The sequence below is a fragment of the Macaca nemestrina genome, chromosome 7, assembly GCF_043159975.1.
Source record: "Macaca nemestrina isolate mMacNem1 chromosome 7, mMacNem.hap1, whole genome shotgun sequence".
Lineage (NCBI taxonomy): Eukaryota > Metazoa > Chordata > Mammalia > Primates > Cercopithecidae > Macaca > Macaca nemestrina.
The window spans coordinates 32,077,689-32,104,815 of NC_092131.1; the positions used below are offsets into that span (position 1 = coordinate 32,077,689).

Consider the following 27,127-nt stretch of genomic DNA (forward strand, 5'->3'; position numbering starts at 1 on the left):
ATATGTCTCTGCCCCTGCCTCTCTCTAGCTGGCTGCTGCTAAGTGAATAAGTGCCTGTGGGAAATCTGGTCACAAGATCCTACCTCCACCTAAGCTTTGGGGCCTGCTTGGCAGATGTTTCACCCCTTGCTCTCCTCCTCCTCCTCCTCCTCCTCCTCCCCTTCCTGCTTTTCCTCTTCCTCTGCTCCCACTCTCCGGGAGCAGCTTATCCAGATGTTCCACTCCCATTCCCTGCCTCATGTCCATTGCCACGGTGACCTCAGTGCGTTTTTCCTTTAGTACCAAATCACTGTTTATTTTAGAGCCAACCTTCCGAATAAGGCAGGTGAGCAAATATCTGAATGTGTGGGGTAGGGACACATTGCAGGCATACCATCTAGACAGGTGTTTAAATTATAGCAGGAATAAATACAGGTGATGGATTGAAAAGGGGGTAGGAGAAACCCAGAGAAAGAGGCCAATTTCCGGTGGCTGGCCCGCCCAAGTGTTACTGCTTGTTACTGCTGTTTGTTAAAAGTCGTGCTGCTGCCAGCACTATAATTAAAATATGATGGAGCTTCCCTGTTGATTCTTAGAATATACCCACCATCCACCCAGACACATAACCTTTTGGTATATGAAGAGGGTTTCAAGACAAGCCTAGCTATATCAATGCTGCATGCCCTCAAAATGCGGCAGTCCTGAATGCTTAAAAGAAGTCCAAACCTCAAAGATATAAGTGCCTATCACAGGCAAAGCCTTGAGGAAAGTGCTAACGCATGTGCAGATAAAAACGTGGCCCTTCCCTACCCTTAAGCCATGTTGGAATTTACAATTACTAGGTCAGACAAGATTGTTAGACAAAAAGCAGTATTTAAGACCTCCAGAATGTAGTAAGTGCCATAAAAGAACAGCTAAAGAAATTAAAAAATGGCATCTGAGCTGGGCCTAAAATAATAGGTAGGAGGAAAGAAAAATCCTAAGTAAAAATGCAGAGACAGACAAGCAGGGAGAACATCTGAGAGAAAGTAGTCTAATTCAGCAAAGGCTCCGAGTGATAGAAGATAGGGACAGACAGATAAACAGCTTGGGGAGGCCCTTGAATGTCAGACTAATGATTCTGTCCTTGATCTAGTAGACAACAGTAAGCTTGCTCACAGGTTCTGACAGAGTCATGCTATATGAGAACCTTGGTTGAAGACTCTTCTACTCCCAAACACACACACACACACACACTCTCTCTCTCTCACTCTCTCTTTCTCTCTCTCTCTCCCCACTTCCTCTCACCTCCCCCACCCCCACCGCCTCCAGTTAGCAGCTAGTTTCACCAGTTGAGTAGAAAAGTGGTTAATGTCTCTGCAAGGCTATCAAGGAAATTAGGAGTTCCAAATTACCTCTTTTTGCCTGGGCCACAAGGAAGGGAGGGACTGCTTTAGAACTCAGGGAAATAAAATGATCAGCGACTAGAGTGAAAGATGTGTTACTCTTGCTGTGCCCTGAATAATTTTAGAGATGATTTTTGCTTGATCTTAAATGGATAAAATAACAGCTTTCACATACAGATGTTGTGCCTTGTGCACACAATGTGTATATTTATTTCCTCATGGCACTGAAACTGCAAAGGCCTAAGAAACCATTTGCAATGGAATCAAACTAATCTTAGGTTCACTAAGGATGTCTGCAAATTTCATGCATCTTATTTATCGAAATGGAGAAGAAAATTAAGCACTAAAGATTTAGGGTCAGGCGCAGTGGCTCATGTGTGTAATCCCAGTGCTTTGAGGGGCTGAGGTGGGAGGATCACTTGAGGCCAAAAATTCAAGACCAATCTGGGCAACATAAGAGACCGAATCTCTACAAAATATAATTTAAAAAATTAGGCATGGTGGTGCATGCCTGTAGTCCTAGCTACTTGGGAGGCTGAGGCAGGAGGATCACTTGTGCCTGGGAATTCAAGGCTGCAGTGAGTCATAATCACACCACTGTAATCCAGCCTGGGTGGCACTCTAGCCTGGGTGACAGAGCAAGATCCTGTCTCAAAAAGAAAAACAAAGAGAGAGAGAGAGAGAGAGAAGATGATTCAGTTAATAAGAGTTTAACATGGGAGTAACTGGCAGCATAGCATTCCCCATGCAGTTTATAGTCTTGCCATAGTTCAATTTCCTCATTATAGCAGGTCCAGAAATATTTTAGATAATTCTTGTCTGAGGAGGTCTAGGAATGGTGCTTCCTAAGATTATTTTACTAATTCAAACTAATATTTATCAGGCACCTACTCTGGGCTTGGCATTCTTTTGAGCATTGAGGATAAAACAACGACAAAAAACAGTCAAGTAGCACAGTCATTATGGAAAACAGTATAGAGATTCCTCAAAGAGCTAAAAATACAACAACCATATGATCTAGCAATCCCACTGCCGGGTATCAACCTAAGCGTCCATCAACAGTTGAATGGATTTTTAAAAAGTGATATATATATACATAGAGGAATATAACTCGGCCATAAAAAGAATGAAATTCTGTCATTTGCAGAACATGGGTGGAACTGGAGGTCATTATGTTAAATGTAATAAGTGAGGAACAGAAACACAAAAATTGCATGTTCTCACTCATATGTGGGAACTAAGAGTGGATTTCATAGAGATAGAGAGTAGAATGATGGTTATCAGAGCTGAGAAGGGAAAAAGGAAGGGGAGGGAAAAGAGATATAGATTCATGAATACAAAAATACAGTTAGATAAAATGAATAAGTTCTAGTATTTGAAAGTACAGTGGGAAAATTGCAGTTAACAATTTATTGTATATCTCAAAATAGTCACAAGGGAAGACTTGTTAATGTTCCCAACACAAAGAAAAGATAAATCTTTGAAGCAATGGACATCCCAATTACCCTGACTTGATCATTACACATTGTATACATGTATCTAAATATCACATGTACCTCCCAAAATGTGCAACACTGTGATATATGAATAACCCCCAAATCCTTGCCTTCATGGAGATTATAGCCTAATGTGGGGCTATCACGGAAATACATAGAGAATGTATAAAACAAAGATACTCACGGATTTGGAGTTTGGGCCAAATTGTTGATATTAATGGTTATATACTACCTAAACATTTTCAGGAGATCTTAACTTAGAGACCATAAGTTCATGGGGCATCAAGACAGAGCCTGATTGAGGGTGAGGGTGTTTGAACCCTTAGAAATTAATGCAAATTTATAAGTTTGAATGTACATTTTTTTCAGGAGGAGGAACAAAGCTTTAATTCAATTCTCCAAAGGATTTCTGAATCCAAAAAGGTTAAGAATCACTTCTACTGATAAAAGGATAAATTTGTCTAAATGTGCATTCATATTATCCTCAAAACTACCTCACTGTCATTTGAAAATAATGTTCTCTGTGGTGTTCATATATAAAGAATATATATATATTCTTTAATATATATAAAAAATATATAATATTCTTTATATATATCCTGATATATATAGATATATCAAAATCTGACTGGATCAGCTGGGCATGGTGGCACACACCTATAATCCAGCACTTTGGGAGGCCAAGGCAGGAGGATCACTTGAGCCCATGAGTTCAAGACAAGCCTGGGCAACGTAGTGAGACCTCATCTCTATATAAAAATTTTAAAAAATAAGAAAAAAAGAATATGACTGGATCAGCTGAACATGCCATAGCTTTGATTCCTGCAGCCATGGGGCTCTGAATGATCTGGAACAGGAAAATGCTGTGGCTAGTCGCTCCTGACTTATTTTCATCTGCTTTGCTAGAGTAAAAGGTAATCCTGGAATAGGAAATATCAGTGGACCAAGATCTGTTTCACTCAAGGTAAAAGAGGAGGAAAACCAAAAGGGCCAGATCTGCATCAATTACAAGATTTTCACCAATGGAGAAATATTAGAGAATATATTCAATCAGAAAAATGAAAAGAACTATTCTTAAACAGTTACATTTTGAAAAGTCCTCCAAAAGCACTTCACGAGCATTTATTAAATCACTAGCAACAATTCAATTCCTTCTTCAACTCCTGGATGCTGATAAAATAAACCTCAAGAAATTCACACTCCAATCACCAGGAGAGAAGGGTTAAATGTTGATCATAGTTTAAAGGGGGTCAGGAAAAGCAGGAAATCTCTGCAGTTCCAATACCTCAGCACTAAATTCTCTTGGCATATCTTCTCTTTCTGTTGAGCGCCATCATTTCCATAATATATGTATACATATAGACATTTAGTGTTCCAAAATCCAGACAGAGTTCCAGATCAAGATTTGCCAGAGACATTCCTGGGAAACCTGACAAAATGGCCAAATCTCTTCGTAGTGTTTCCAATTTATACATGTAGATTTTGTGTGTTGACAGGGGAGTTGCTGCTGCCATCATAAGTAGATCTATTCTTATTGCATCTCTAGTGATTAACAAGGCTGAGTTTTGCCTGCTCGAAGAATCAGTTGACTATACCATAAAATAATCTGATGAGGAGTTTGCCCAACAAATAACTGATAATTCTCAACAGAGCCACATGTTTTGCAAGCTGCTTCAAGAACTGGAGAAGCATTTCAAATTAAGAAAATAGAAAGTTTAACTCCTCGTTTCTCTGAGCAGGAACAAATATAGGCTTGGCTACAACTCTGTAGCAACATCATGGAACAACATGCTCACAGGCTGAAGTTCAGTCACTCTCACCTAATGAGAGGTTTGAGTCCTTATTCACAACGAAAGAAGCAGGAAAACACTGAGGTAACGAATATAGAGTCAGATAGAGCTGAGTTTGAGTCTTAGCACAGTAACCTGCCATCTGTGTGACATTAGCAGAGTCACTTATCCTACCAGCTTCTATTTCTTCATCTTAATTGGTAAAAAGTAAGTACCTACACCTCATTAGGGTTAAAGAGATAATGCATATAAAGTCCTAGGCACAGTGCCTAGTACAAAGTAAGCATCTGATTAACGTCAACTGCTTAATTATGAAGGGCAGGTATGGTCGCATCAATGAAAAAATTTTGACGCAGGGTCTTACTTTGTAGCCGAAGCTGGAGTGCAGTGGTGCAGTTATGGCGCACTGCAGCTTTGACCTCTTGGGCTCAATCGATCCTCCCACTTCAGCCTCCAGAGTAGCTGGGACTACAGGCACATGCCACCGCACCCGGCTACTTTTTGTCTTTTTTTTGTGTGTGTGTGGAGTTGGGGTTTTGCCATGCTCCCCAGGCTGGCCTAGAACTCCCGAGCTCAAGTGATCCACCCACCTTGGTCTCCCAAAGTGCTGGGATTATAGGAGTGAGCCACTGCACACAGCCATCAATTGTTTTTAAAGAAAATATAAAAACCTACAAAATGTAAAAAAGAAATTCTTTTCAATTTAGCAAGCATGTGATGACTGCCAAGTGCAAGGCCTTGTGCTAGGTGATGCGTTAGAAAGAACTGCATCATGTAGTTTAGTGCAAAACAGGAAAGAAAAGATGCAAAATAATTATAATAGATCTGTTATAAAAAGTAATGAAGGACTTAAAGAGCACAGAGAATAGAAAGATGACTTCTGGCTAAGGCAGCAGAGGGTTCTTCATTTACATATTTATTCAAAAAATACATATTGAGTGCATACTACTAATATATAGCAAGCTGGGGAAAAACTGGTGAAAAAATGGACATGATCCAGTTCTCAATGAATTACCTTGTGTTCCGGTCGAATCAGCACATTTTTGGAGTACTACCAATGAGTCAGGTGTTGAGGCAACAAAGGACACTGCCCTCAAGGAGTTCACTGTCTGTTAAAAGAGACAGCTATCTTGACATATCTAGTGTGATGAGTGAAATAGTGTGCATATGAGTGAAGTGGCATCTACACTGAGTCTGGACAGATGCCCAGATTAGACATGGCGACCGGGGAACATTTTCCATGAGGAGATAGCATAAGGAACGGAGACTAACAGAAATTCTAGTTGAGCTGCACTAAAACATGTGTGATAGGAGGGAGACAGGCTGGAAAAGTAGCCTGGAGCCAGATTCTAAATAAAGGCTTTGAATCACATTTAATAGCCTGGGCTTCCCATTATAGACAACTGGAAGGCCCTTGAGATTCTTAAGCAGAAGAATACCATGATGAGACTTGTGATTTATGAAAGAATCCATTATGGCCGGGCACAGTGGCTCACACCTGAATTCCCAGCACTTTGAAAGGCCAAAGTCGATGGATCACTTGAGGTCAGGAGTTTGAAACCACTCTGGCCAAGATGGTGAAACCCCATCTCTACTAAAAATACAAAAATTAGCCCAGCATGGTGGCAGGCATCTGTAATCCCAGCTGAGGCAGAAGAATCACTTGAACCTGGGAGGCAGAGATTGTAGTGAGCTGACATCGTGCGCCACAGCACTCCAGCCTGGGCAACAGAGTGAGACTCCATCTCAAAAAAAAAAAAAAAAAAAAGAATCTTTCAGAGCAAAGCAAAGACTAGGGTGAACAGGAAGAAACTGGCCAAGAAACCACTGAAAAGGTAATTACAGCTGTCCATCCGAGAGATAATAAAGGTCTTAAGCAGGACAGTAAATGGAAAAGTGAAAAACAGGATAGGTATCAGAGACACTGTAGAATCTTGACAACTGCCTGGACATAGAATGAGGAAGTGAAGAGAGGCACTGATAAACCAATGGCTCCATTCCTAAATTCCCTGGGATTCTAGAATTCCAAGAATTGCAATGTCACTAATATAGAGCAGAACAAAAAGAGGCAAATAAGTTTTAAATATGTTTAAGACTTTTCTGAGTATTTTCAAAATATGCTCAAAATACATCAAGTATTTTGAATGTTGTGCAATATAGTTAGGTGGAAATGTCTCACAGGTGGAAATTTGGACCTGACTCTCAGCAAGGAGGCTCAAACTAAAGATATATATTTGGGAGAAATCCACAGAGAAGTACCAGGATGAAATCATAGGAAAAGGAACTTTACTCCAGGGGAAACTATGGAAAAAAAAGTTCTGAGGATTGCAGTCTAGAATTCAGAGATATGCTGGAGGATCCCAAAAGACCAGGGAGAAGCAGATGCCCAGGGGCCACTCCACCTTCTTCAACCAGAGCTACTCTGCTATGATCAACTTTATACACCTAAGGTCTATATGCCAGTGGTTCTGAAAAACCTGTTGAAAATGGAATCTAATTTTCAGGGAGAGCAGGAGGAAGGAATGATCTCTCAGAGGAATTACTGAAGGGTTAGAAAAGCTAAGGGAAATTTTCACCTAAGAAGCAGTTAATAATAGCCACATGCTAAAGGAAGAACAGTAAAAACAGTGACTGAAGTTGGCAATTCTGAGGTCATGAGTGGCCTTTGAGACAGAGATGGACAAATGTAAGAGATGAAGTCAGACTGCAAGAGCAAGTGTGCGGGGGTGGAGGGGCAGGAGGCAGACTAGAGCCAACAAGGGGGTGTTATTTTAAAAGAAGTTTGGCAGTATAAGGAAGATGAGTTTGAAGGGGTGGCAGAGTAAAACAAAGGCTATTTTAAAACAAGAGATCATGCAGTAGGCCAGGAACTAAAGAAAATGAGAGCTTCAAGACTTGAGACCTAGAAAAGCTAGTAAATTAGATCAGATCAACTAGAGCCGGGTCCTGGAACAGAGAAGCACAAGTAGCCAAGAGAAGAATTGGTCTTGATACCAAAACTACCCCATTTTACAGATGAGGAAATCAAGGCACAGGGAGGTTAGACAACTTATCCAAGGTCTTGCTGACTCAAAAGGCTTATGCCTTTTTCTATTTACCTTTTTCTGCTTCTAGAAATGGGAAAGAATATTGTATATGCTACAAAGAACAACAACTTTTTCTACTAAGAAAGAATATGAAACTAAAGGAACTAGAGTTAGCAAACGACCACAAAATCTGAGCACAAATGTACATAAGTTCAAATGTGTCTAGATAAACTAAGGAGGCAGAAAGAGTTTCCAGTGCCAATTGGTGAAGCTTGTGATAAACTGGGTGCCATCTGCCTCAATCCTAGAGAACATTTGTAACCATTTCAAAGATTTAGCTACGTCTCTCTTCATTTGGAATTTCTGAAATTGAGATTCACTCAAGGTCCACTGTGCACCCTTACAGTGGTAGCTGCTGAAGCAGAAGAAATGATAACGATTTCCTTTGTAAAGAGAGAGTGAAAGAGTTTAACTGCTGTGAACCAAGCGTTATGTACCTCCGCATCTCTCTTTCTCTAAGAACAGGCAAGGAAGTCTCAGGGTAAGGAGCAAGAAAAATGAAAGAAATGGAACGGATTTTTTTTCCCCACTCTCCATCTAAATGAAAAATGTGAAGAGCAAAAAGTATCTCCTCCCCTCTCTGTATCTGTCAGCACATTTCCAGGAGGCCTGGCCACATCCCGGGCACTGGCTGGCTAGGGAGCAGAGACTGACACAGCACATTCGTTCACACTGGAGACCCCGCCTGGGTGGTCTGCTGTTATCCCTTTGATTAAACTCCCAGGCTGGAAGAGCTGGAGTTGCTCCTAATGATAGCTGGGTCCTGCAATCTCACACTTGCCTGCATGGAGAGGGCCAGCGCTCCCTCTGATTCCCTGCCTCCCACTTCTCACCACAAAGCTGGGCTAATTCACCACATTCTTCTGTTCACTAATGGCAATAACCACAAAGGGCTACATCTCTTCAGAGCACTACACTCCCTTCCAGCATGGAGTCAGGCAGAGATAGTGAGACTTCACAGGGAAGCTCAGCACCCTGTTGGCCACCACAGCACTTCTCCTGCCCCCAGTCCAGGTGCAAGATGTTTCTAGAAAACCCTGCCTTCAGGGACATACACATAGATTTCCAAAAGATCTCATCTCCAAAAGATAACCAGCTTCTCTTGGGCCAAGGGAAAGAATTAAATTTGACCTGCTCTCTGCTCAGATTTGTAAGTTATTTGTTGAATGGTTGTAGCTGAGAACATTCATCTCTTTTTATTTCAAGTATACCCGTGCTTGCACAGATTTTCATAAGTGGCCGCTGCTCACGTGGCAGGGAGAGTTCGATATTTTTATGTGTTTTAGGCTATAAACAAAGTTAAATCACAGCAGAGTACTAGTAACTATACAGGATATGAGCTTCTGTTTTTGCCATACAGATTTCTTAAGAATCTAACCTCTAATGTAAATTCTGAGTCCCTCTACATTTTATCATCAAATATTTGGCTTGTTACAATACTTTGCTTCTTTACCTTTGGCTAGTTCAATGTTCCTCATTATCTTCACCAGCGAGCATGGAGGAAAAAGGAGTGACACTGCCTCATCCTCCAAATCCATCCTCTTCAAGCTACCTGAGTGGTCCAGCTAAAAGGCAAAGCAATTATGTCTCAGAGGATCTCCATCATCTATGAAACAAAGGACAAGTTCCTTCACAGGGCATGAAAGCTCTCCATGAACCAGCCCTTGCCTTCTCGCCCAACTTCATTCCTAGCTAGTCTCTGCTGACTCTCCATCCTGTGACATCCTTAGCCTGTCTCTCGTTTCCCTACATATGCACAAGCAAATTTTTATTCCGTAAACTGTTTCTCCCCTTCTGCCATCTACCTGCCTACCTTTAAGATTCAGTTTAGATATAATCTCTTCCAAGAAGGCTAGTTCAGCTTTCTCCCCACTCCCACCCACAAGCTGGGTTTGGGGCCTCTTTCAGTGGTTGTTATTCCCTCAGACTATCTCTGTCATGCATATTCCATGTTATTATTATCATCTGTTTATGTAGCTGCTACCATTACAAGAGAATGAGTTATTTCATGCTGAGGACTATGTGTTATATCATTCCCATGGCTTAGTACCAAAACCTAGAAGACTCGTAAGAGCCTAGCAAAATGTTTTTTAAATACATACATATACACATGCACACACAAACACAATGAAATAAAAAGTTTTACAGGAAATGCCACTAAAAGTTTTAATAGGCTAAGCAGTTGAAATTATAGGCCAAATATAATGATTTTTCAGAAATACCCAACAACTTCAATTGTCTATACTCATCTTCCAAAATAGCACAAGTAATTTAAATTCAACTTTGCTTAGTTAGTAGAATATCTCTTAACTCCTTGCCCAGAAAGCCAATTAAAGATATATCAGAATTTATGCAATATAATGAAATCAATGCTTGGAGAAAAATTCATAGCTTTTATATAGTGAAAAAAAATACCAAGAATGAATGAAAATAAATTAAGCATCTAACTCAAGGTGGGGAGAAATACCAAAATAGTAGAACAAAGCTAAGGAAAGCAGAAAGAAGGAATTAGTAAAGATAAGGCAAGAAAACACTGAATTAGAAAACAATAAAATAGAATGAATAAACATATCCAGAATAAATCTTATTTTTAAAAGGGGAGAAAATACTAATTAAACCTGTTAGAAAAGGGAAAACAAAGAAAAGAAAGCACAAATAGAAAACAGGAATCGAGAATCTGAAAACAGGTAAGAGAAAATAAAAAACATTTAAAGTGATTACTGGACACAAACTTGTTTCTCATAACAGCTAAGTTTAAGTTTTCACACCCTAACTCCAGAGAGAAGAGCAGAACTCTCACCACTTTCTGACTGGAAATCCACCTCTTTCTAGAAAGCTACAGACATTGTATCACTTGACTCAGTGAGTAAGAAACGAAAGTAAATTTCTTTTTAAACATAACTAGAGAAAAAGGGAAACTGTTGGTAAACAAATATACCAGAATCTATACTGAACCATTATAACATGCTATTAGTTATTTACCAGAAAAAGAATAATCAATGACAGAATTTTCCAAATTCCAAATTAAGGAATCACTTCCTCTGAAGGGAAAGGGTTGAACAACCTATAATTGAGCTTTGCAACAACAAAGTACGGAGGGTGGGGGGAAGTGGGGATGGTTAATGGGTACAAAAATATAGTTAGCATGAATAAGATCTAGTATTTGATAGCACAACAGGGTGACTATAGTCAACAATAATTTATCGTACATTTTAAAGTAACTAAGAGTATAACTGGATTGTCTGTAATACAAAGAAAGGATAAATGCTTGAGGTGATGGATACCTTTATCCTGATATGATCAACACACACTATATGCCTATATCAAAATATCTTATGCACCCCAGGAGATTGGCCTTGTTGGCTGCATGGGAAATGGGTGAGGTCTGCCACTGCTGGCTTTCCCCTACTTCCCTGGTGACCTGTATGACGCAGCTGGGGCAGCCATAATCCCCCTGAGAAAGTAACTCCATGGGCCTGAGAACCATACCCCCATCCCCCACAGCAGCCACAGCAAGCCCTGTCCAAGGAGAGTCTGAGCTCAGGCACGCCTAACTCTGCCCCAACCTGATGGTCTTTCTCTACCCATCCTGGCAGCTAAAGACAAAAGACACAATATCTTGGGAGCTCTATGGCCCTGCCCAGCACCTGAGAAACTTGAATACTTATCCAGGCAACCTTAGGGCAAGCTTCTATCAGCTGATGCTCTCTTGAAAGCGCCACCTCCTGGCTGGAGGCCAAAAAACCACTACCACAACCAGCATTCAAGAAAACCAGCTCACGAAACAAAACTACAACAAAGGATCCTCACAGAGTCCACAGTGTTCACTCCCCTGCTACCTCCACCAGATTAGGTGCTGGTAGCCATGGCTGAGAGACCTGAAGATGGATCACATCACAGGACTCTTCACAGAAACTTGCCAGTACCAGCCCAGAGCCCAGCAGCTCTGTTGGGGGGCTAGACCCAGAAGGGCAATAATAATCACTGCAGTTTGGCTCTCAGGAAGCCCCATCCCTAGGGGAAAAGGAGAATACCATATCAAGGAACCAAACAGTGGGACAAAAGAATCTGAACAGCAGCCCTTGAACCCAGATCCTCTGATACAGACTACGCAGATGAGAAGGAACTGGAAAAACAATTCTGGTAATACGACAAGACAAAGTTCTTTAACACTCCCAAAAGATCATACTAGCTCACTAGCAATGGATCCAAAGAAGAAATTTCTAAATTGCCAGAAAAAGAACTCAAAAGGTCGATTATTTAGCTACTTAAGGAGGCACCACGGAAAGGTGGAAACCAATTTAAAGAAACTAAATAATAATAACAATAATAATACAAGATATGGACAAAAAAATCTCCAGGGAAATAGAGACCATCGATAAAAAACAATCATAACTTCTGGAAATAAAAGACACACTTAAAAAGATGCAAAATACACTGGAAAGTTTCAATAATAGAATCAAAAAAGTAGAAGAAAGAACTTCAGAGCTCGAAGACAAGGCTTTTGATTAACCCAATCCAACAAAGACAAAGAAAAAGGAATCCCCAAAAATGAACAAAGCCTCTAAGAAGTTTGGGATTATGTTAAACGACCAAACCTAAGAATAACTGGTGTTCCCAAGGAAGAAGAGAAATCCAAGTTTGGAAAATTTATTTTGGGGGAATAATTGAGGAGAACTTCCCTGGCCTTGCCAAATATCTAGACATCCAAATAGGAGAAGCTCAAAGAACACCTGGGCAATTCATCACAAAAAGATCATCACTTAGACACATAGTCATCAGGTTATCTAAAGTCAATACAAAGGAAAGACTCTTAAGAGCTATGAGGCAAAAGCATCAGGTAACCTATAAAGGAAAACCTGTTAGATTAACACCAGATTTCTCAGCAGAAACCCTAAAAGCTAGAAGGTAGTGGGGTCCTATGTTTAGCCTCCTTAAACAAAACAATTATCAGCCAAGAATCTTGTATCCAGTGAAACTAAGCTTCTTAAATGAAGGAAAGATAAAGTCTTTTACAGACAGACAAACAAATGCTGAGAGAATTAGCCACTACCAAGGCAGCACTACACAAACTGCTAAAGAAAGTTCTAAATCTTGAAACAAAACCTCAAAATACACCAAAATAGAACCTCCATAAAGCATAAATCCTACAGGGCCTATAAAACAATAACACAATGCAAAAATCATCAGGTCTTCAGGCAATAACTAGCATGATGAACAGAATAGTGCCTCACATCTCAATAATAATGTTGAATGTAAATGGCCTAAATGTTCCCCTTAAAAGATACAAAATTTGCTGTCTTTAAGAAACTCAACTAACATATAAGTTCAAGAAACTCACCTAACACATAAACTCACATAAACTTAAGCACATGAAATATTCCCCAAGACAGACCATAAGATAGGCCACAAAATGAGTCTCAACAAATTTAAGACAATTAAAATTACATCAAGTACTCTTTCAGACCACAGTGGAATAAAATTGGAAATCAACTCCAAAAGGAAGCCTCAACACCATGCAAGTACATGGAAATTAAATAATCTGCTCCTGAATGGTCATTGGGTCAACAATGAAATCAATATGGAAATGTAAAAATTCCTTGAGCTGAATCATAACAGTGACACAACCTATCAAAATCTCTGGGACACAGTAAAAGTGGTGCTAAGAGGAAAGTTCATAGCATTAAATGCCTACATCAAAAAGCCTGAAACAGCTCAAACAGACAATCTAAGGTCACATTTCAGAGAACTAGAGTAACAAGAACAAACCAAACCAAACCAAAACCCAGCAGAAGAAAACAAATAACAAAGATCAAAGCATAACTAAATAAAATTGAAACAAAAAAACCCGATACAAAAGATAAACGAAACAAAAATCTGGTTCTTTGAAAAAAAAAAAAAAAATTGATAGACCACTAGCAAGATTAACCAAGAAAAGAAGACAGAAGATCCAAATAAACTCAATTAGAAATGAAACAAGAGATAGTACAACCAATACTACAGACATACAAAAGATCACTCAAGGCTACTATAAACACCTTTATGTGCACAGACTAGAAAACCTAGAGGAGATGGATAAATTCCTGGAAATATACAACCCTTCTAGACTAAACCAGGAAGAAATAGAAACTCTGAACAGATAATAACAAGCAGCAAGATTGAAATGGTAATTTAAAAATTGCCAATTAAAAAAAGCCCAGGACCAGATGGATTCACAGCTGAATTCCATCAGGCATTCAAGAAGAATTGAGACGAATCTTATTGAAACTATTCCAAAAGTCAGAGAAAAAGAGAATCCTCCCTAAATAATTCTATAAAGCCAGTAACACTCTAATACCAAAATCAGGAAAGGACATTAACAAAAAAAGAAAACTACAGACCAATCTGTTTGATGAATATAGATGCAAAAATCCCAAACAAAATTCTAGGTTGGTGCACAAGTAATTGTGGTTTCTGCCACTAACCTAATCCAACAGAATATCAAAAAGATAATCCCCCATAATCAAGTGGGTTTCATACCAGGGATGCAGGCATGGTTTAACATACGCAAGTCAATAAATGTGATATACCACATAAACAGAATCAAAGACAAAAATCACACGGTCATGTCAATAGACACAGAAAAAGCATCCAACAAAATCCAGCACCCCTTCATGATTAAAACCCTCAGCAAAATCGGCATAAAATGGACATACCTTAGGGTAATAAAAGCCATCTATGACAAACCCACAGCCAACATTATACCGAATGTGGAAAAGTTGAATATATTCCCCTTGAAAACTGGAACAAGACAAGAATGCCCATTTCACCACTTCTATTCAACATAGTTCTAGAAGTCCTAGCCAAAGCAATCAGACAAGAGAAATAAAGGGCGTTCAAATCATTAAAGAAGAAGTCAAACTGTTGCTGTTTGCCAATATGATCATATACCTAGAAAACCATAAAGGCTCATCCAAAAAGCTCCTAGATCTAATAAATTCAGTAAAGTTTCAGGATACAAAATCAATGTACACAAATCAGTAGCACTGCTATACACCAACAGCCACCAAGCTGAGAATCAAATAAAGAATTTAACACCTTTTACAACAGCTACAAAAAATAAAATAAAATACTTAGGAATATACCTAACCAAGGACATGAAAGACCTCTACAAGGAAAACTACAAAACACTGCTGAAAGAAATCATAGATAACACAAACAAATGGAAACACATCCCATGCTCATGGATGGGTAGAATCAATATTGTGAAAATGATCACACTGCCAAAAGCAATCTACAAATTCAACAATTTAATACATCATCATTCTTCACAGAACTAGAAAAAACAATCCTGAAATTCATATGGAACCAAAAAAGAGCCTGCATAGCCAAAACACGACTAAGCAAAAAGAACAAATCTAGAGGCATCACATTACCCAAATTCAAACTATACCACAAGGATATAGTTACCAAAACAGCATGGTACTTGCATAAAAACAGGCACATAGACCAATAGAACAGAATAGAGAACCCAGAAATAAAGTCAAATACTTAACAGCCAACTGATCTTTGACAAAGCAAACAAAAACATAACCTGAGGAAAGGACACCCCATTCAACAAATGGTGCTGGGATAACTGGCAAGCCACATGTAGAAGAATGAAACTGGATCCTCATCTCTCACTTATACAAAAATCAACTCAAGATAGATGAAAGACTTAAATCTAAGACCTGAAACCATAAAAGTTCTAGAAGATAACATCAGAAAAACCCTTCTAGACATTGGCTTAGGCAAAGACCTCATGGCCAAGAACCCAAAAGCAAATGCAACAAAAACAAAGATAAATAGATATAATTTAATTAAACTAAAAAGTTTCTGCAGGCAAAAGAAATAATCAGCAGAGTAAACAGACAACCCACACAGTGGGAGAAAATCTTCACAAACTGTGCATCCGACAAAGGACTAATAGCCAGAATCTACAAGGAACTAAAAAAAAAAAAATCAGCAAGAAAAAAACAATCCCATCAAAAAGGCTAAGGACATGAATAGACAGTTCTCAAAAAAAGATACACAAATATCCAACAAACATATGAAAAAATGTTCAACATCACTAATTATCAGGGAAATGCAAATCAAAATCACAATGCAATACTACCTTACTCCTGCTATATAAAAAATCAAAAAATAATAGATGCTGACATGGAAGTGGTGAAAAGGGAACCCTTTTACACTGTTGGTGGGAATGTAAACTAGTACAACCATTATGGAAAACAGTGTGGAGATTCCTTAAAGAACTAAAAGTAGATCTACCATTTGATCCAGTAATCCCACTACTGGTATCCACCCAGAGGAAAAGAAGTCATTATATGAAAAAGATACTTGCACATGAATATTTATAGCAACACAATTTGCAACTGCAAAAATATGGAACCAGCCTAATGTCTATCAATCAATGAGTAGATAAAGAAAATGTGGTGTGTATATATATACACCATGGAATACTACTCATTCATAAAAAGGAACAAAATAATGGTATTCTCAGCAACCTGGAGGGAGCTGGAGCCCATTATTCCAAGTGAGGTAACTCAGGAATGGAAAACCACACATCATATGTTCTCACTTATAAGTAAGAGCTAAGCTATGAGGACACAAAGGCACAAGAATTATATAATGGACTTTGGGAACTGAGGGGAAGGGTGGGAGGAGGGCGAGGAATAAAAGACTGCACATTGGTTACAGTGTACACTACTTGGGTGATAGGTGCACCAAAATCTTGGAAATCACCACTAAAGAGTTTATCCATGTAACCAAACACCACTGATTCCCCCAAAAAACCTACTGAAATCAAAAAAATCGTATGCACCCTATAAATATATACATCTACTATGTACCCACAATAATTTTTGAAAAACTACTAAAAAGTACACTTCATCTAAAAACTTGTTTCTAACCAAATTAGAAGCCATTTACTACTGAAAGCCTTTTATGGTTGAAATAACAATATTTTCCACATATATTGCATTTACAGGTTTTGCATAATATCCTCATGACCCTGTTGTATTTTCCTCATAAATCAATGAAGACCCTGAGGTTAAGAGAAGTTGAGTGAACTGCTCAAGATCACACAGCTAGTCAGTGGCAGGAGAACAGTGGAGTGAATTGCCCAAGATCATACAGCTTGTCAGTGTCAGGAGAAGAGTAGAGTGAACTGTCCAAGATTACACAGCCAGTCAGTGTCAGGAGAAGAGTTGAGTGAACTATCCAAGATCACACAGCTAATCAGTGGCAGAACAGTGGCATGAACTGTCAAAGATCATACAGGAGTCAGTGTCAGAATAACAATGGAGTGAACTGCTCAAGATCACACAGGAGTCAGTGGCAAGTCTGTGGATGGCTAATCCAGCTCTTTCTCCACTACTCCATCCTGCTTATTACATCCTACAGCACCTCCCTCAGTACTGTACCAAGCACTGACCACCCTACTACCAAGACTCTAAAAGTTAACACTGACATCTAATGGCAAGTTCATATCCCTACAAACCAGTCTATTGGACTTTTAACTCACTGGCACTGAAGTTCTTTATAGACCAAAAAAAATGAACTGAAGGGGGATGACTTCCCAATCAGGATACAGTCACCTTGGATTCCCACAAGATTAGGATCTTTTCACTTTGTAGGCTTTGCAGTCTAGCAAACGATAGGAGCTAGAAATAGGTAAGCACTATGTTTTTTTTTTTTTCACTACAATCACAAAATCTGAATGTCTTGGTGCTCCTAGCTGTCCATTTATAAACTGGAAACATATAATCTAGTTAGTGACCCAATGATAAAAGTGTAGCAGAGCGCTGGCCTTTCCCGTCTCATAGCCACTTAATTGGAAAATTTCTTCCCATCGTATCTTGGTATCCCATTCCCTCTTCCCATCATTCTGTCACTAAAATCTAACTATCCAACTCCCTCCAAGAATCAACGTTGTTCTTGTAGCGTTCTTTGCTTCCTATTTCACATTAGGACTTCTTTACTCCCTTCAAACAACTAAGGATTTGAGAAAGACAATAATTACTGCTTCACATGCTGGGATGAGGCTGAAGTAAAACTAAGTCCATGAGACGCTTAGCTTTAGTTTTGGTCCTAAATTTTATACAGAGAAGTAGGGTACCACCAGGGAGCAGTGTGTTGCCTACTTTTAGCATGTACTTAAAGTAATTTTCAGCTTCACTTTTTTCGAGACTTGATTATCACTACAGAGTTACTACCAATTAAGGAATTTGGCACATCAGCAACATAACAAAATATAACTGTGGAGTTAAATTACGATAATTCCTTTAGAGGACTTTGATGCCATTTAGCATTAAAGAATAAGAGATATGGCTTTTCCTTCAATTAAACACCACAGGGATAACCAGCAAGAAGGACAAAGAGAACTCACAAAGCTCTTGAAAGTGCCATCTACCTTCACTGTGTTGCAAGATTGTTAATATCTATACAGCATAAGGACAATATCCTGTTATTTATTTCTATCCACCCAGCTTGTTGAATGACCTTGATCACATAACTTCTTTCAGCCTCAGGTCCTCCCATCTGTAAAACGGGGAGAATGATATTATATTGGATAAGGGTATAATAAAATATGAAATTAATCAGTTACCCATAAAACATCCTGAGATCATGAAATAAAAGGCAGTACAGAAAAAAAAAATTTTTTAAGGGTAATGTTATAAAATTCTGGTAAAAAGATTTATAAGACTAGAACTCAGTGGAAAATTTTACCAAAGAAAAGAACTTATTTTTAAAGATCCTTTAAAATTATATTTACAGATGAACATTCAAGTCTGTTTATCCATGAAATAGGTACATCATATCCAGTAGCAGACTGACTTACTTCACAATGCCTGTAACAGAAAGTTATTTTCTTTAAATTTGAAGAGGAAACACTTGATCCTTTAGCTTGAAACTAACTATTAATATTACTCATTCAAGAGGCATCAGTATATGGGAATAGTAAAGACAGGGAAAGACAAAGTACCCTGTCACTAATTCTATCCTCAGGTCCAAAGAGCTCTTGGGCACCCCAGACCATCCGTACCTGCTGGGTGAGGAGGTTGATGTGGCTGGATGGAGAATACTGTCTCGCTGCCTGCTTCTCAGCTAGCCGCTGCAGTTCAGCTGTAACCATACTTTGGTTGTATCGTTTGCTATACAAAGAAGCATCTTCTCCCTCTTTTTGTGTTTTGGCTATTCCTGAATGATGCTTGTTTAGATAGCACGATCCTGCTAAAACGGAGAAAAGTTTTCACTCATTTAGGAAACAAAGCCCTGAAAAAAAAATAGGATAATGACAGAAATCTCAGGTCAACAGATACTTTACTGAAACCTAGGGATCTTTAATAACATAGGAGAAATAAGCCATCTTCAAATGATCACAAAAATAAATGGTTACCATAACCTAGAAACTCTTCCTATTACCAAACTGCCACATGCATTATTTATTAATGTGTTTTTGCTTATAATGAAAGTTTCACAAAGAATAATTTTCATTACATGTAATGGGGAATAACCAATCCTAGAATTTGCTAATCTTACTGAATAAAAAATATATCTTTGAAACTCATTATAATTCTTATTTGTTTTTCTTGTTATGTAACTATACTTGTCAACAGTCTGTGGCATCCACTGTCAAATCATCCATAATAGAAAGCTCAAAAGGGAAACGGGGATAAAAGCAAAATGGAGTATAATGAGAAAAATAACAATAACCTTGTATTTTCAAACGGCTGATTTCCCTTTCAGATTTAAATTTTCTTCTTTCAACTGTAATATCACAGCATTCTATTATTTAAGCATTGAAATTCTGGCAAAAAAATTACTTAAAATCAAGATTCAGCTGAGCACGGTGGCTCATGCTTGTAGTCCTAGTTACTTGGGAGGCTGAGGCAGGAGGATCGCTTAAGCCCAGGAGTTCAAGGTTACAGTGAACTATGATCATGCCACTGCACTCCAGCCTGTGTGACAGAAAGAGAACCCGTCTCTAAAAATAAAATAAAATAAAAGTTCACATTTTCCCTGATTGTAAAAGTCACCTCTTTGAAAAAAATTTTTAAACTCAGAAAAGTAGAAATAACATAACCTATTTCCTTTCTGTCTTTTTAAAATTAACGCTAATATAACAGTGGTCATTCTGCATATACAACTGACTTTCTAAATCTGTAACTTTTTCATGTTTACTATATTATTTAGTACATACAAAATATTTATAATGCTGTATATATAGTTATAAGCATATTGTAATGAACACCTGTGAGCTTAATACCCAACTTAGGAATTACATTATCAACAATATGCACTAACTTATGTGCTTGTTCCTCCCCATTCCTAATCTCCCCTTATCAATCATTCTTTTTTTAAAAAACAAAAAGTTTTATCAAATATATTTGTGTGCATATACATATACAAACAAAATACCAGAAAACTTTGCTTGTCTTTGAGATCTACAAAAATGGTATCCTACTATAGATATTTCCTGGGACTTGCTCTGTTATTCAACACTACTCTTCCAAGATTTATCCTAGCTAAATATAGCTGAAAATCATTCATTTTCCTTCCTGTCTGGCATTCCATTTTGTAAACACACCACAACTTATTTTTCTATTCCCCTATCAATGGCTCTTGTGGTTATTGCAAGCATACTGCCATTATAAACAATGCAGCCATAAACACTCTTGCATACATCTGCTGGCACACATGTAGAAGAGCTCCTCTTGTATATGCCCAGGAGAGGAATTGTTGGGTCACAAAGTATGTAAATTTTCAAGTTTATGTAGTAATACCAAAGTGGTTTTTTGTTTTGTTTTGTTTTGTTTTTTTGAGACAGAGTCTTGCTCTGTCGCCCAAGCTGGAGTGCAGTGGTGTGATCTCGGCTCACTGCAAGCTCTGCCTCCTGGGTTCACGACATTCTCCCGCCTCAGTCTCTCAAGTAGCTGGGACTACACGTGCCCGCCACCATGCCCAGCTAATTTTTTTATTTTTTATTTTTAGTAGAGACGGGATTTCACAGTGTTAGCCAGGATGGTCTCAATCTCCCAACCTTGTGATCAGTCCGCCTTGGCCTCTCAAAGTGCTGGGATTACAAGTGTGAGCCACCACACCCGGCCCCAAAGTGGTACTTTTTTACACTCCGACAAACAAAAGAAAAACATCCCTGGGCCGGGAACGGTGGCTCACACCTGTAATCCCAGCACTTCGGGAGGCTGAGGCAGGAGGACCACTTCAGCACAGAAGTTTGAGACCAGACTAGGCAGCAAAGTGAGATCTCTTCTCTACAAAAAATTAGCTGGGTGTGGGACATGGGCCTAGAGTCCCAGTTACTCAGGAGACTGGTGTGAGGATTGCTTAAGCCCTGGGAGGTCAAGGTGGCAGTGAGCCATGATTGCACCACTAAACTCCAGCATGGGTAACAGAGTGAGACCCTGTCTCAAATTTAAAAAAGAAAGAAAATTCCTGTTGATCTATAGCCTCTTCAACACTTAGTATTGTCAAGTGTCTTAATAATTCCCATTGTAGTCTTCATGTACCTGATTAATAATGATGTTGAACATGTTACCTCTTTTCTGGTATCATTTTTCTATTGGGCTATCTTTTTCTTATTGACTTATATGACTTGTGCTTTTGTTTTTACTTTTGCTCCATACCCTAAGTTCTTAATGATGGTTTCCTTTATTTTATTATTTTATTTCATTATGGAAGTTTTACATCTGAAATTGATTTTATACATGGTGTGAGGCAGGGATCTAATTTCATCTTTCTCTGTGGGGATAACCAACAACCAACCCCAGAAGCATTTATTGAGAAATCTCTCCCTTTCCTCTGATCTACAATGCCATCTCTGTCATACATCAAAGTTCCATCTTCCTGTGTGATTGTTTCTAACTTTCTATTCTGTTCCACTGGTCAATCTGTCTACACATTTGCCAATACCACACTGTCTTAAGTATCAGATCTTTATATTAATAAGGTGCTCCTCCACCTTGTTTTTCTTTTTCAGTAGGTTCTCACTATTCTTGGCTCTTCGCCTTTCTATTATCATTTTAGAATAGGCTTACCAAATTCAATGACACACTTATTGAGATTTTGGTTGGAAATGTATTGAATACAGAGATTAATGTGATGAAAATGGAAACTTTGATGATATTGAGTCTTCCTATGCATGTACGTGGTATATTTATTTAAATTCAATTATTTAAATTTTCATTTATTTATTTAAATTTTTGTTAATCTCTAATATCTATGTCTTTCAATGTAGTCTTATAAAACTTCCTTTCTTTTCTAAATGTATTCCTAGGTGACACAGCTTTTATGCTATTATTAGTGATATTTTTAAAAACATTTTTATTGGTGGTGATGGCTGTAAAATAATGTGACTGTACTGAATGCCACTGAACTTAAAATAGTTCAAATGGTAAATTATATGCTATTTACATTTTGTTACAATCAAAAAAATTGTTTTCTATCACTTCTGGCAAGTAATTTTGAAAGCAATTAACTTTTTAATATTAATCTTATGCTAAAATAACTATTTCTAAAATGTATCTGTAATTATTTTGTTTTCTATGTAGACAATATATTATCTGCAGTTATACAATTTTGTTTCCTCTTTTTTGATGCTTATGCTTACACTTGATCTTAACCAAAAGGCCAAGAAGTGATGATCCTTATGCTTATAATTTCTTTTTCTTATCTTACTATGTTGGTTCTGATCTCTAGTAAAACACTGGACAGAAGGAATATTAGTGGGCATCCTTACTTGTTCTTAATGTTAAAGAGAATGCTTTCAACGTTTCCTTATTTAGACTGATAGCTCTAGTAGGTTTTTGGCAGATACCCTTTTACAGGTTAAGGGAGTCTCCTCTTCCTAATGAGCTGAGAGTTATCATCATGAATGAGTACAGAATTTTATCAAATTTTTTTCTGCATGTACCATGACGAAGAATATGGTTTTTTCTTTAATCTATTATATTAATATGGTGAAAGATATTTATAGGTTTACTAACGTTAAACCCCTCTTACATTCCTTGAATAAACTTGCTCATGGTGTACTATTTCTTTTAGATGTTGCTAGAGTTGATTGGCTTTTATTTTGATTCAAATTTTTGCATTTATGTTCATAAACAAAGCCAGTCTGTAATTTTCCTTTTTAATACTTTCCTTAACTGGTTCTATTATTAAGATAAAACTAGCCATACAGAATAACTTGAGGAAAAGTATCTCTTTTTCCACACTCCAGAAGAGTTTTTTTAAATATATTAAAATTATCTACCTCTTGAAAGATTAGAACTTACCCATAAATCTAGGCCTTATGTTTTCTTTAAGACTTTCAACTACTGTATCACTTATTTTAATGCTTATAGGACTATTCAGATTTTCTTCACCTTCTTGAGTCAATTTTACATAAGTTATAGTTTGTATGAGTTTGGTCCATTTTATGTAAGCTTTCAATTTTATTGGAATAAAGTTAACAAGATTATTTTTGTCATTTTGGGTGTATTTATATTTTCTATGTCTGCTTTTCTATTCCTTATATTATTTACCCATGTCTTCTTTATTATTTCTTTATCCTTTAGATTTATGATAGTTGTTTTTATAATGTCTAAAGCCAGACATTTAGCACATTAATTTCCAGCCTGTCTTCTTTTCAAATATAAGTTTTTATTTATTTATTTATTTATTTATTCTTAGAGATGGGATCTTGCTATGTTGCCCAGACTGGTCTCAAACTCCTGTGCTCTAGGAATCCTCCTGCCTCAGCCTCCCAGGGAGCTGGGACTACAGGTGCACACCAACTATAATTATTTAAGCCAGTAAATTTCCCTTCAAATACTAATTTGCATTGCTCTCTACTTATTTGGACATACAACTTTTCATTATCATTCAGTTTTAATACTTAATAATTTACTTCCATTAGGATTTCTTCTTTGACTCTTAAATTCTGAAATACATGGGGGTTTCTTCTATATCTTTTTGTTACTGGCTTTCAACTTAATTGCAGTGTGGACAAAGAATGTGGCTGTGTGATACCAAGTCTCTGCAATTTGTTCTCTTGTTTATGATGTAGGATATGACAGATTTTTATAAATATATCATGTATGCTTGAGGTGTTTTGTCTAATTATTGGGTGCACAGTCCTATATATTATAAATAAATAAACTTATCTCCTTGTTCAAATCCTCTTTATCCTTTCTGCATTTTAAAAATCTGTTTAGTGTATTAATAATTAATAGAAGTATGTGGAAATCACCCACTAAGACAGTGGATTTATACATTCTTCATGTGGTTGTTTCCATTTTTGTGTTACATATTTGGAGGCTATTTTATTATTTGCAGATACTTTTAGAATTGTTAAACTTTTGACTGAACTGAACTTTTTGTCATTATGTAGTTACTCCTTATCTGTAAGAAAGTTTTATATCTTCAAGCCTGTTTTAGCATGCATTAATGCAACCATACCAGCTTTCTTCTGGTTGGTACTTATCTGGTGTTTCTTTCTTCAATTTTTTACTTTTAAACATTCTGTGTCCTTAAACTTAGGTGTGCCTCTGGTAAGCAGCATATAGTTGGATTTTTCTTTAACTTTAAAAATCTGTCAAGTTTAACCTATTTATGTTTATTTGATTCTTGATATATTTGGACTTGATTTACCAGGTTTTTTGTTTTGTTTTTAGTAGTTGGACACAGAGTCTTGCTCTCTTGCCTAGGCTGGAGTACAGTGGCGTGATCTTGGCTCACTGCAACCTCTGCCTCCTGGGTTCAAGTGATTCTCTTGCCTCAACCTCTTGAGTAGCTGGGACTACAGGCCGGAGCCACCACGCCTGGCTGATTTTTGTATTTTTAGTAGAGGTTGGGTTTTACCATGTTGGCCAGGCTGGTCTTGAACTCCTGACCTCAAGCGATCTGCCCATCTCGGCCTCTGAAAGTGCTGGGATTACAGGCGTAAGCTACTGTGCCCAGCCAATTTACTATGTTTTAAATTTCTATTTATCTTGCTTTTTCTATGCTTCTTGCTTGCATATACCTAAGTTTCTGCATGTTTTTTATCCGCAATTCATTTTTCTTCTCCCCATAAGATTAGAATTTATACTTTTATTCTTTTAGTGATGACCTTTGAAATTTGACGCTGTATATTTAACTTTAAAAAGTCTATAGTAAAATAAAATCTTACTCTTATTCCCAAAGCATTCAATTACCACAGAAAAATTTAACTCCAATCAATTACAGGCTGTTGTAAATTACATTTTTTTGTCCATTTTTTTGTCCATACATATATTGCCGTCTACTACTGTTTAATCCATTCAGAAAATGTTCTCTGACTACAGTGGAAATAAACTACAAACCAATTATAAAAATAAAGAATCCCAACTACCTGAAAATTAAATAATATATTTATAAATAATCCAAGAGTCAAAAAAGAAATTGCAACAGATATCAGAAAATATTTATGAACTGACCAACTTCTTTTGCTCCCTATCCTTTTCTTGGAAAGGATTAAAAGGGAGGGTTTTGAAAAAGTTTTTCTGATAACACAGGCCACCGAAGACAATGATCTTACTGAATTTCTTACATGGGGAAAAAACAGTTCAAACCAGAACATTACTGATCATTATTATTACTGATTTTAGAAAATTAAATCACAACAACAATGATTACCCAGAATTAGCAGAGATATATACAAATGTGTATAGTCATATTTATGACTTATTAAAGCGGACCATTTAATATCTCTGACTCAAGCTGTCTATTAAAATATCCATTTCACTTGAAATCAGGTATTAAGAAATATAGACTGGCTATTTATAAAACATGTCTTAGCTGTAACTCACTTAACATAGCTATTACTAGTGTTTAAATCTTGACTGATGTTAAGATACTCCCCACATTGATCCACAGATAATAATCCTATCAAAATCCCATCTGCCTTTTCTTGAAGAAATTGACAAGCTGATCCTAAAATTCATATGAAAATGCAAGGGATCCAGAACAGCCTAAACAATCTTGAAAAAGAAGAGTGAAGTTGGAACAATCATCCTTGGTGATTTCAAAACTTACTCTAATGCTGTAGCAATAAAGACAACGTGATATTGGCATAAAGTCAGCCTTATAGGTCAATGGAATAAAACTGAGGCCTTAAAAATAAACCTTTACATTTATAATTAATTGATTTTTGAGAAGAGTGCCAAGACAATCCCATGGGGAAACAATACTCTTTTCCATAAATGATGTTGATATAACTGAATATCCACATGCAGAAGAATGAAGTTAGACCCTTACATCATACCATACAGAAAAATTAACTCAAAATGGACAAAAGACCTAAATGTAAGAGCCTAAACTATAAAACATAATTGGGGCTGGGCACAGTGGCTCATGCCTGCACTCTCAACACTTTGGGGAGGCCAAGGTGGGCGGATCACAAGGTCAAGAGATCGAGACCATCCTGGCCAACATGGTGAAACCCCGCCTCTACTAAAAACTACAAAAATTAACTGAGCATGGTGGCATGTGCCTGTAGTTCCAGCTCCTCGGGAAGCTGAGGCAAGATAATTGCTTGAACCTGGAGGCGGAGGTTGCAGTGAGCCGAGATCATGCCACTGCACTCCAGCCTGGCGGCAGAGCAACAATCCGTGTCAAAAAAAAAAAAAGGAGGAAATCTCTGTGTCACTTGATTAGGCAATAGTATTCCAGATAAGATTAAAAAAATCACAAGTGACAATAGAAAAAAACAGATAAATTGGACATTATTAAAATCTAAAATTTTTTGTGCTTCCAGAAAGTAAAAAGGTAACCATCAAGTAGGGAAAAAATATTTCTAAATCCTATCTGACAAAGGGCTCTTATCCAGAGTATATAAAGAACACTTACATTCAACAATAAAAATGAAAACATACCAATATCTGAAAGGGCAAAGAATTTAAAAGACATTCCTCCAAAGAAGATATATAAATACCCAATAAGCAAATGAAAAGATATTCAGCATCATTAGCCATTAGGTAAATGCAAATCATGACCACAAAAAAGAGATACTATTTCATACCCATTAGGATGTGAAAATCAAAAACAGAGATCACTCATAGTAATGGCAAGGACACAGAGAAACTGGAACCCTCAAACATTGCTGTTAGTAAAAGGGCAAAATCACTTTGGAAAACAGTTTACAAGTTCCTCAAAAAGAGGAAATACAATAAGTTTTCATACGAACCAACAATTCCACTCTAGCTATACACTCAAGAGAAATAAAAACATATGTCCACACAAAAACTTACAAACAAATGTTCATAGCAGCATTATTCATAATGGCCAAAAGGTATAAACAAATCAAATGCCTGTCAACTGACTAATGGCTAAACAAATTGTGGTATATCCAT

General features: G+C 37.5%; 1 protein-coding gene across 21 annotated transcripts in view; it reads right to left on the reverse strand.

Moving 5' to 3' along the window:
• Nucleotides 1–27,127, reverse strand: part of LOC105495767 (tubulin tyrosine ligase like 5) — a 291,082-nt gene that overhangs the window by 142,851 nt on the left and 121,104 nt on the right. For 14 of the 21 annotated variants that reach the window (XR_011625701.1, XR_011625700.1, XR_011625699.1 and 11 more), the window contains one exon: nt 18,802–18,989. Coding sequence is in view for 17 of the 21 variants with exons in the window: in XM_011765492.3 (XP_011763794.2) it covers nt 18,802–18,989 (188 nt within the window). In the remaining 4 variants the exon portion in view is untranslated. Of the gene's footprint in view, nt 1–9,189; nt 9,302–18,168; nt 18,297–18,801; nt 18,990–27,127 lie in introns of those variants that run through there. The other 7 variants (XM_011765497.3, XM_011765495.3, XM_011765493.3 and 4 more) reach the window with 3 other exon arrangements.